At 46.4% G+C, this 12,009-nt stretch overlaps 1 protein-coding gene and 1 long non-coding RNA gene across 3 annotated transcripts in view; both read left to right on the top strand.

The window, feature by feature from the left end:
- Nucleotides 1-1,699: 1,699 nt before the first annotated feature.
- LOC309342450 lies at nt 1,700-3,767 on the top strand. Its single transcript, XR_014156827.1, has 2 exons — nt 1,700-1,755; nt 2,109-3,767. It is a non-coding gene; the product is annotated as an uncharacterized lncRNA (long non-coding RNA).
- Nucleotides 3,768-5,355: 1,588 nt separating this feature from the next.
- LOC309342092 (vomeronasal type-2 receptor 1-like) overlaps nt 5,356-12,009 on the top strand; it is a 30,526-nt gene continuing 23,872 nt past the window's right edge. The window contains exons 1-2 of one of the 2 annotated variants that reach the window (XM_081862204.1): nt 5,356-5,992; nt 7,074-7,524. In XM_081862204.1, coding sequence (XP_081718330.1) covers nt 5,971-5,992; nt 7,074-7,524 — 473 coding nt within the window. In that variant the 5' untranslated portion in view covers nt 5,356-5,970. Of the gene's footprint in view, nt 5,993-6,601; nt 7,525-12,009 lie in introns of those variants that run through there. The other variant, XM_081862203.1, reaches the window with a different exon arrangement.

Consider the following 12,009-nt stretch of genomic DNA (forward strand, 5'->3'; position numbering starts at 1 on the left):
ACCTTCCCGCTATAAAGTGGTACTTATTTATCTACTTGCACTTAAGAGTGCTTTCAAACAGCTAGGTGGGCAGGAGCTGGGACCGAACGACGGGAGCTCACCCCGCCGCGGGGATTCGAACTGCCGACCATACGATCGGCAAGTCCTAGGCGCTGAGGTTTTACCCATAGCGCCACCCGCGTCCCTTACAGAATGCCTCCTTGAGGCTTAAAGGCTCAAGGCTGCGTTTCTAAACTTAGTAGTAAAGACCACTAAAATCAATGGGACGTGCTTTCAAGTAGCCATGCTTGATCAGAATGTTAAAATGCTTGTGTCGCTAGATGATTCGGAGCTACAAGACTTCTATATAAAACTTGCTTCAAAGATCCTTGTAGGATGCTGAACTCTTATTTAACTTTGCTTCTTCTTGAGTCACTTTGAGGAGAAAGTCCGATAAACGCTCCTGTTGTCGCACAGATACCTATGCCTTTATAAGAGCTTATATTTTGCACAAAGCTTTGAAGTTAATTAATTCTAAGCCACAGCAAGAGATTTTCAGTGTTTCTTGCGATTCTTGTCATTTTCTCAGGAAGTAAGCTGGAAAACAATTAGTATTAGAAAATGGAATTGTTGCTTTAAATATAAATATCTGCATATGATATTTTGCAGTGGCTTGGTTCTTTTGTGTAAACATTTTCTTGCCTTTGTACGTGTTCAGAAAATGAATCGCGCCTTCAAAAAGTGCCATTCTGGGACTCCTACGAACTTGCACCTTCTTAGTGAACCATTATCTTTCTATATATTCCCCAACACACTGTCTCTGCCTAACATGGTAACAAAACAGGCCTGGGAAAGCGGTTCAGGTGAGAGTTGGCTGAGTGCTTGGTGCTCCTTCACTTTGTGCTGCGGGAAAAATGGTTTCACCTGAAGCAGAGGAGAGGGAATCGGGAAATGACAAGTGTCAGAGGCTCAGGAGCAGAGGCACAGGAGAGGGAGGAAATGGAGAGCGAGGGGGAGGAATCCGAGGGGAGCGTAGGCAGTGACAGTGGTCAGAGGGATTGCATGAGCCTCTCCAGCGAATCGGAAGATTCACAGAAGGGAGCGCCGATGGCCAGGGCAAGGGGGGTGCCAAGGGGGAAACCCCAGAAGGAAGGGGCCAGCGGGGACTCCCAGAGCAGCAGCTGGAAATCAGGACCAGCTTCCCCACCAGAGCGCAGTGGGGGGGGAGGAGTCCCAGGCATCGGGAACAGTGTTCTCACCACCAGCGAGAGGAGATGAGTCAGGATTGACCACGCCTCCATCGGAGAGCGGGGAAACGGTCAAGAGGAAAGTTACCGGCTGGGCGCGCACGCCAAGTTCAAATGTACAGGCGAGCGGCACAGCAGGCAGCCCGGATAGGGAGCCAGGTCCTAAAGCCCGCCGGAAGGAGGGGCAAGACTCAGGGGGGTCAGCGTCAGAAGAGTCCAGAAAGGAGGAAACCCCAGGGGGCAGAAGGACCCAGAGGAGGAAAGAACAACGGAAGAGGTGGAGTAAGGCTAGAGTCTTAAACTGGTGTCTAGGAGGCGGAGACTCAGATGGAGCTTCGCCGGTCTAAGATCTAAGACGTAGAGTTGCACGCTGCGGTTTGGAAATGGAAACTAATCTTCAATAAAGACTTTTATACGTTATTACTGGCTAGCGTTGGTCCTCTGTGAGCTGGGACCTGGAGGCAACTCTGACAACAAGCTTTTATTGCATGCCAGCTATAATGGGGGCCACTGTTTTTGTAACATAAAGGTAAAGGGACCCCTGACCATTAGGTCCAGTCGTGACCAACTCTGGGGTTGCGATGCTCATCTCGCTTTATTGGCTGAGGGAGCTGGCGTACAGCTTCCGGGTCATGTGGCCAGCATGACTAAGCCGCTTCTGGCGAACCAGAGCAGCGCATGGAAACGCCGTTTACCTTTCCTTCGGAGCGGTACCTATTTATCTACTTGCACTTTGACGTGCTTTCGAACTGCTAGGTTGGCAGGAGCAGGGACCGAGCAACGGGAGCTCACACCGTTGCGGGGATTCGAACCGCTGACCTTCTGGTTGGCAAGTCCTAGGCTCTGTGGTTTAACCCACAGCGTCCCTTTTGTAACATAGAGGCCGCCTTATTTTCATCCTGGACAAGCCCGCCGTGGGAGGAACAGTTGTGTGATTAAATGCAAAGCGCTAGAGTCACAAATCTTAAGTTTTGCCTGTCCTGCATGAAAAATTAAACCAAAAGCCCTTTCCATACCAATACCTGGCAACAAAGGTGACTTGTGTAATTTTAAAGGGACGAACAAAATTAAGAATACTTTTGCAGAGCTAGACAACTGTGTGTGAAAACATGCATCTCCCTCTATTGTCAAGTGTTTTACTGCCACCTGGTGTTTTAAAGAAAGTGTAGCATACTTGCTGACTTGAGTAGCTTTGGGTTTGTTTATATTATAACAACAGAAGATCAGTAAGTGTGGGAAGGCGTTGTTTCTGATGATATATTAAAGTACAGTGGTACCTCAGGTTACAAACTTAATTTGTTCTGGAGATCCGTTCTTAACCCGGAACTGTTCTTAACCTGAGGCGCGCTTTCGCTAATGGGGCCTCCCGCTGCTGCCGCGCCACCAATGCACGATTTCCGTTCTCATCCTGGGGCAAAGTTCGCAACCTAGAGCAACTACTTATGGGTTAGCGGAGTTTGTAACCCGAAGCGTTTGTAACTCGAGGTACCACTATGTTTGGATATTCTATTGGTTGTGTGAAACAACTTCAGAATGCAAGGCTGGAAAAAATGTGCAGCAAAGAACATTTCTAGACACACCGATTATGTCCAATCTCAGTGGTTACCTCCAAATAAAATAAAGGTGGATGAAGAACTTTAAAACCATAATGGTTCAGGTCACCATCATCAGCGAATGTTTAATGCAGAGTGTGTATGGTAAGTAAAGGCATGTCATTCTTTCCAGGCATGGTATTTCACTGCCCACCCCCTGCCCTGTCGGGGCCCCCCACCAGGGACTTTAAACACTCTGTTGGTCCTGTACATGCTTAGTCCTCATTGGGCTTTTGGGGAACGTTGCCCCCTCCCCTTAAGTATTTTTTAAAGTGGCTTTTTTGTACTTTTGCCAACGTCAGAGTTCCTCTGAGCTCGCTACGTTAATACAACACTTTTGCTTTTCTGTGGTGCTGTTTCAGCTACAATCCTGTTGGTGCTCACTGCCAGTTTTTGCAGTAGATGTAATTGTATGAAATCAGGCTGGAGGTCCAGGGAAGATGAAAATATGTAAAAAAAAGAAGAGGGGAAAAAATCCATCAAAGTTCTGCTGAGGTCTACTTAACAAAGTTTGAATCTCCCATTTGCACTCAGTCTTCAGCCAATTCACCTTGTCTCAGGAACCAACTCAGATAAAAAGGTCACAGAGCACTTAGGAGACTCTGCAGTGCTGTGCTGTGCTGTGTTGTCATAGCTCTACTAAGCAATGGAAGAAGCTGATGTTCCAGCTTTTTATCTGCTGCCTTTAAAACATGTATCTCTAAACATTGCATCCTTTAATTTTTTAATAACCAGCATATTATCAGTGTGAGGTACAGTACTCTTGTTGACATTGTTGTTGACATTGGGCCTAATCTGCCTTGCAAGGTGTTTGTGCTGATTAAATGTCACAGGAAAGAGCACTAAATATGTTGCCTTGAGCTCCTAGGAGGAAAGGCTGTACAGTACATGATTGTGAAAATGAATAATATAGCTGACCTGCAATGCCCACTTTGCAACCCTGGGTTTTTTTTTAATGTATTTTTATTAAAGATTTCTTGGTTGTTCAGGCTCCTTCTGAGGTAAATTTCCACCCACCCACTCCCTGGTTACACTATGGCAGCTCTGGGTTTTTTTGCAGCCTGCTAACTGAACAAATACGTACATATTAAAAATAATTGTTTTACAGAAGAATGATGTTTTCGGGGGGGGGGGTTAATTAAAAAAATTGTAACCACCACTTCCGCCTCCAGCCTTTTGATTTCACAACTCTGCTTTTCTCTTCTTCCAAACATCCTAATCACATAATTACAAGATTTAAATAGGTAAAGGAAGGAAAAAGGAAAGAGGAGTAGGAAGGAGATACAATGGGGGCCTGTCAAATTCACAGCTAGACTCTCACATCTCCCTGAATATCAACCTTCCCCTTAGAATCATAACTGCAGAGGAGAAAAAAAAAGAAAACAAGGCTGCTGCCTTCACTGGATCTGTTCCCCTGGTGCCCATTTTGGATTTCGTAACCTTCTGGGGTTCAGGTGTTTTCTGTTGCTACCAGGTAAAGACAAGTAGTGACAAGTCGTGAGGTGTTTATATTGGCTTTTAGCAAACATCGCCCCAGAGGATCTTAGGACGGCATACAGTGTTATACTATGTTCTCCTCACAACAACCTGGTTGGGTAGGTCAGACAAGAAGGAAGCGACTTATTCGTTGCCAACCAGAAGCAATTCAAATGTAGATCTCTCTGGTCATCATCCAACCCTTTCAGCCCAGTGCCTAAGTACTCTTGAGACCAAATCCCACCCCTCACAGTATCTATTTATTTAATTCATTTATATTCCATCTTCCAAGGATCTCAAGGTGGTGTATTTGGTTCTCCTCATTTCATCCTGTAAGGTAGGTTAGGCTAGGAGATAGTGACTGCCTCAAAGGCACCCAGGGAACTTCATGGCTGAGTGGGGATTCAAACCCTGGTCTCCCAGGTCTTAGTCCCACATTCTAACCATTTTGCCACACTAGCTTCCAGTAGTCATGGTATGATAGGTCATAAGAGGAGAAGAAAAGTCCTGCTGAGTCAGACCAAAGGCCCATCTGGTGTAGCATCTTGTTCCTAACCATGGCCAATGTCTAGGCAGAAGATGAGGGCAATAGCCCTCTCCCAGTGTTGGTGGATTTATATTCCATGAATTTATTTGCCTAATCCCCTTTTAAAGACTAAGTTGGGTAGCCATCACTACACCTTGTGGAAGTGAATCACACAGCACAAGACTGTGCTGCATAAAGAAGTCCTTCATCTTGCCTGTCCTGGATCTTCTATTCAGCTTCATCGGATAACCCTGGTTTCCTAGAACTCTGGTTACGCAAGAGTGAGGTAAAACCTCTCCGTTCATTTTCTCCACATGTAATTTTTTTTAAAAATCATGTCTTCCTCCCCTTCACAGCTTCCCCCCCAAACTAAAAAATAAAAAATCTTGCCTCCTTTCCTCATAGCTGAGGTGCTCCAGCCGATCATTTGCATTGCCCTTTTCTGCCAATTTCCAAGAAGCGGCCATTTCTCCCACCATGTACCCCGGCCTTCCTTGACATACAGGGATATATTATTTACCCACATCATAATCTTGCTAAAGTACATAGCACATAAGTGGACAATGTAACATTCAATTGGTGAACCGGAGTTCCAACGAAAGGTGAACGACAGGGTCAAAGAGCAACCAAGTCCACATTGAGTGATGTATCATTTGATGACAACATGAGACCCAGCACTATTCAATGGGGCATTTGGAAAGTATGCAATACATGTACCAAAATCCAGGGTGGCTGTTCTGTGTTCTGGTATAACCATCCCATTTTGGGCAAGAAGTATAGGTAGGTTGCATATTTTCAGTGTTCTAAGCCTACAGTAGAGATTCAGCCAAGATGGTTGTTGCATTACAGAGAGCTACAGTTCCCAGAGCGAATTTAACAATCCCCCTTCCCAGGGAACTCTGGGAATTGTAGCCGTGTAAGGAAAAGGGTGTCCTAGCATCTCTCTGCACCTTTAAACCACAGTTCCCAGTATTCTTTGGGGGAAGCCATGAGAGTGTTGAAAGCAGTGCAATACTGCTTTAAATGTGCAGCGCAGATGGGGCCTTCGTCACAACTCACTTTAATTTGGTTGAAGCCACTGTCACCTGCATAGACAAAGAGACAGGGCCTAAGAGCATACCCCCGGATTTCTCTAAAATGCACCTCCAGCATGCTGGGGTCCCTCAGTAAAGGTGCTGACTTGGAAAAGACTCCCTGGGGAGAGAATGGCTGAAAGCTGCTGCTTTAAAAGGGGGGAGGGGGAATGTCTGTCAAGAGGCCAGATGTGGCTTACTGGGTGTTCACATCTGGCCCATGATCTGCCTGCCTTGCTTCTGCACACGTGCAGCAGTTAGGCTTGGAAAGAGCCTCCCATTGGGGAGTTTAAAATGGGTAGGTTGTGTTGATCTGTTGCAGCAAAGAGACTTGTGGCACCTTCATACCCTAATGCAGGGGTCAGCAAACTTTTTCAGCAGGGGGCCGGTCCACTGTCCCTCAGACCTTGTGGGGGGCTGGACTATATTTTTTTGGTGGGGGTGAATGATGCAAGAGCACCACGAGCCCCGGTGGCTGCTTACCTGTGTCTTGCAAACAGCAGGGGCTGGCAGTGGGATGATGAGCGGCATGCGAAAGGGCTCCGGAGAGGGGCTGTTTAAAATGGCGGCAGCTTGAGCGCTGCTGCTGCTGGCACCAACAAAGCCCAGTCCCCTTCCTCCTCTAGGCAGGGCGGGGAGAAGCCAAGAGGAGGTAGGGAGGAGGTGGCACCGCCATCGCTGTGTGAGGAAGAGGGAAAGAACATGCGTGCTGGTGATCCACATGGTGATACCGGACCGTCCATGGGCCGGATCCAGAAGGCTATTTGGCCTGATCTGGCCTGCAGAACTTAGTTTTCCTACCCCATGCCCTAATGTGTTACGGTATCCGTTGCCATGGACAAGCATTGTGGTTCCTACACTTTCCCCCAGGAATGTTTGGGGGAAGCCGTGACTGTTTAAAGTGGCACCATAGTGCTTTAAAACTGTGGCGTGAATGTAGCCTAAGTGTCCTCCATGTCTGATCCAGCAATGATTCTTAAATCTTCGTTGTTTATTTATCCTTGTACGCAGGTACCTGCGCTAAAGATCTAAGCAAAAGGTGGGAAATAATGGCATCAGTAGGAGAGAAGGGAAATGCATGAAAATATGTGGGTCACTCCATTTTTATTAGTAGGGGAAGGAGCAGTTCTTTTAAAAATAATAGTAATAAAAACCACAACAACCTTTCCTATCCTTCCAGTACTTCATAGACGAGGTTGTGCCTTGGCAGCTGTCGCAGCAAAGAGAATCCGCCTGTGTGGATCCTCATGGGAGCAGTCGTTCTCCTTCATAGGCTGGCGAACAGTCAACACGCGAGAGCCTCATAAAAACCCTCTGCTCTTTTTTTTGGAAGCAGCAATTATTTCCTTCCAGCGGCTCAGAGTTAAAATGGCCCGTGCAAAGTTCTGGCTGCTCACAGGGCTGCTGATGCAGGCCTTGTACGTGTTTGAGCCCACCCGAGGCGAGGAAGAAGACACAGCTGGGGAGGAGGGAGAAGAAGAGTGCCGGCTGCTTGGGAAGTTTGATCTGCGCGGCTACGTGAACGCGGAGGATGCCATGCACGTCATCGGAGGGATGTTCCCTATGCATTTCAGGACCATCCTGGAAGAAGACCCCACCAGCACGCCACCCAATTCGCCAAAATGTGAGGGGTAAGCTGCTTCCTCCTCTTCTCTAGTCCTCCAGAGAGTTTTGCCGTATACAGAGTCAGAACTGTCGGTCCATTGAGTTCAGAGTTGACTGGCAGGAACTCTGTAAGGTTCTGCAAAGGGATTTTCTCCCAGCCCTGGCTGGGAGATGCTGGGGATGGAAGCTGGGACCACATGAAAAAGATGTTCTGCTATGGAGTGGCAGCATTTCCCTTGCTTGAAAAAACAACTGTGGCAAGGCAAGGGTGTGCATGTTGTTATTCATGGTGTAAGCTGGGTAAAGGCTTTCTCAATATCCCAAGCTGGGGATAGACAATAAATGCATCAGAGGCCGAAAGGGGATATATAATATAGGTATTGATGCTCAGGTGGGTAGGCATTTGCTTCTTTTGTCCTGCCATCGCCTCTGTTGGAAAGGGCTGGTGCTCAGAGGGAGAGCATCTTGTTTTGCATGCAGAAGGTTCCAGGTTCAATCCCCAGTCATCTCCAGGGAGGGCTAGGAGAGATTTCCTGCCTGAAAACCTGGAGAGCTGATGCTAGATCAGGACCAGTGGTCATGGATGATGGGAATGGTAGTCCACAGACAGCTGGAGACCCAGATTTGGGAAACCCAGTGCTAGACTCATTGAGCTGACTCATTGCAAAACAGCACCCCATGCTCCTAATCAGATATGGAAGGTATTTTGAAGTTATAAACTATGAGCAAAGGCCAGGCGTCAGGAGGCAGTTTATCTGGAATGGTTTTCCTGCTTGGTTGGCAGCATACCAAAGGGATGGCCACCCATCCTTTGCTTCGGTAAATACCAGCGAAGCAGAGCCCACCACCTCCCAAGGGAGACTGTTCCGCTGTCAAACACCTCTCTCCATTAGGATGTTGTTTTGCCATAACTTGCTTCCCTGCAGTTTCCACCCATTTGCTTTTAGTCTTGCCCTCTGGGGGCAGGAGAGAGGTGGGCTGAACTCATGGAGCAGAGCCCATTGAGGGCATCTTGCCCGCCAAAGCATTGAGCCATCACTGCTGAGGACAGAGCCTACAGTGGGATGAGGGTTCACACCATAAGCAGCAATGCTTCTCTCATGCTACCTGGGATGTGGGTTCCGGAGATGAGGGTTATTGTTAAATAAAGATCGCTAAGTTGGATTTGCCATAGCACTAAGGATATGGCTCCATTAGTGCAAGCATTTATGCTTGCCTGATGAAACAATCACCCCTCTCCACCCTCACGCACTGTTCTGGGGGGTCATCCTGATCCTCTGGAGGAGATTTGGAAGAGCATGCAGTTGTGCTCATGTGCTCAGATCCTGCTTGCAGAATTCCCACAGGCATCTGGTTGGCCACTGTGGGAACAGGAAACTAGATTAGATGGGCCACTAGTCTGGTCCAGCCATCTCTTCTTCTTACATGCTGGAGGGTCCTCAAATTGGTGTTGTTGTTCTTGCTACTACTGCTGCTGCTGCTGCTGCTGCTGCTGCTGCAAGAGTGACCATGTCTTCACATAGCAGCAGGGATATCAGATGGTGCAGCAAGCATTCTCCAGAGGATATAGCACTAACAAGAAAGCAGATTCTGTCTGGACATTAGGAGAAGCTTCTTCCATGGTAGGCTGAGGCACCGTGTTGTCCCCCAAGATTGAGGGGGTCTGGCATGTGGCGGATGTATGTGATGTCACACAAGCATCACATGCCGTGTGTCGTGTGCAATTCCTGTCACTGTTGCCCTTCGGTATCTAGCACCCTCTCCCAATCCTCTCCCTCTGACCTCTCCTCAGTGTCTTGCCACCAATCCCTGGGTTCTGAGCCTTCCTCCTCTGGGATTTCCCTTGGGGGTCCCTGGCTGGGGCCTCCCACCACTCCTCCTTGTCCAGTCAGTCCCTGACAATGAATTCATTTAGCTGGAGTCTGTCCCTGGAGTGGAATGAGGAGGTACAGTGCTGAGTGGGTAGAAAGGATTACACCACTTGAGACTGCTGGTAGGGGAAAATACGCATTTTGGAATGGCCTTCCCCAACCTTAAAGAACTCCGTGCAAATTGTTCATTCATTCATTCATTCATTTATGCCATGCTTATATGACAAAATGGTTTCTATATGCCAAATAGAGCACTGAGACAGTGTAGGGAAAGCTGGAATGGAAACTTTCTCCCTGATGATTTCTAATTGGCAGGGAGTCTACCATCCATTCTGCCACATCAGCGTTTTCCCATCTCATTCAGACTTCATTCTGCCTGTTATTATATGCTAACAGCCCTGTGCATGGCATTGCTTGGGAATTCTAGGGACGCCTGCCCCCACCCCCAACCAATGTGGTTTTTTAAATCAGTGGTTCAAATTAGTGCCATTTTGAAAGGTTCTGTCAGCCATCTTGATTCAAAATGGCACCCAAATGTATCCAAATATAGATGAGAACCAGCTCCTTGATCTGAAGAACAAGAGCTTTAACTTTCAGGGAACAGCAAAACTGATGCACCAAGCCAGCATCAGGACCAAATGCAGCCCAAGCAAGCCATACAATATAAAATAAGTGATGGAAGTTATTAAGAATAGCCAGGGGGTAGCATCTTTCTTTGCTCTGGGTCTTGCTTCTCAGTTCTTTCTCAGTGCCATAGAACAATACAGTGATACTTCGGTTTACAAACTTAATCCATTCCGGAAGTCCATTCTTAAACCGAAACCATTCTTAAACCAAGGCATGGTTTCCCTAATGAGGCCTCCTGCTGCCGATGCCCTTCCACCATTCTGATTCCATTCTTAGACTGAGGTAAAGTTCTCAAACCAAGATACTATTTCCAGTTTTGTGGAGTTTGTAAACTAAATCGTTCTTAAACTGGACTGTTCTTAAACCGAGGTACCACTGTAGATTCATTGAATTGTAGAGTTAGAAAGGAACCATGAGGGTCATCTAGTCCAACTCCCTCTTTTGCCCAACATGGGGCTCGAATCCACAACCCTGAGATTCCACCTGTGCTGGGTGAAAGAGTTCTGTCTCTGTCTCTTTTTTCATATGCAGATTTTTGCATCACGATTTTCCCTCTGTAATGTATTTTTTTGCATGCTGTTCTCAAATGTTACTCCTATACAGGACTTTACTGGAGAACTGCACTGCAAAATTCAGGGAAGTGTGAATTTTGAATAATAGTTGTGTTTTGGTATGAATATTGTTTCGGAAAGTACGAATTTGTTAGGTTCACATTGAATTTCTCCTTCACCCCACCGCCACAATGGCTGGTACTGGAGGAAGGAGTTCCTGCAAAAATGTGGACATTTTAGTAACCAGCATTTGCTTAGCTTTGCAAACTGAGTTTCCGCACCAGCCCAGCCCTCCTGGTGCTGATGGATTTCTGAGCAGCTGTTTCAAATAAAACTCATTTAATTAATTGTAATCACTGATTAGTTCCATGAGGGAATGGATTAGAAGGTAGAGATATGGCATTGAAAAATAGTTACAAGAAAAACGGTGACATTAGAAATATTAAAGGCTTAAGGGAAGCTTTAAAACTTCACGTGCCCTTTGTGTGGAGTGAATTGGTATGTGTGTATGTGTGTGTATCTCAATATCTGCAATGCATGTGAGAGAAGATATTGGCAGGGGAGTTGTGCAGGCAATGCTACATTCTCCCATCTGCTCTATAGTTAACACACACACACACACACACACACACACACACACACACACACAGGTGTTTTCAGGGAAAACATAAATAATATGTTTTCAGTGAAAAAAATAGTGTGAAAGAAAGGAAATGTGAAAAGAAAGAGGGAAAATAACCAAAACAAGAGTGTATAAGTACTTACTGTAAGTGATACGATTAATCCAATAAATGTTTTTCTTTTCTGAGGCTGGCAAGCTTTATTTTAACAAGCCACTTTCCACCAATCCTTTGAGACTTAATTGGGGAAAGTATCTCTCTCTCTCTCTCTCTCTCTCTCGTTTTTATTGGTCAAGGGTGAATGCTGGCAAGTGACAAAAGAATTTACTGTGGTTTCTGTAACAATAAAGTATCTGGCATCAATGATTGTTAGGAATCGCAGCCATCTCACTGGGAGTAATACCACGTACTGGAATGCATTGCCAGATCGTGGGGTATGCACTCTGAATACAAAGCAGGGGTATAGCTGACCTTTCTACCAGCTGCTATGTAAACTGGAAGAGAGTCGTAGGTTTGCTTCTTGCTCTCTTCTGGGAATTCTTTAGCTGCTAAACAATAGGTAGAAGGTATTTAAACAGTACTACAGTGGTACCTCGGTTTAAGTACTTACTAATTCGTTCTGGAGGTTTGTTCTTAACCTGAAACTGTTCTTATCCTGAAGCACCACTTTAGCTAATGTGGCCTTCTGCTGCCACTGCACCGCTGGAGCACGATTTCTGTTCTCATCCTGAAGCAAAGTCCTTAACCTGAAGTACTATTTCTGGGTTAGTGGAGTCTGTAACCTGAAGCGTATGTAACCTGAAGAATATGTAACCCAAGGTACCACTGTATTATGGAAGTCT

This window comes from Podarcis erhardii (genome assembly GCF_964252035.2).
Source record: "Podarcis erhardii genome assembly, chromosome: 5".
Taxonomy (NCBI): Eukaryota; Metazoa; Chordata; class Lepidosauria; order Squamata; family Lacertidae; genus Podarcis; species Podarcis erhardii.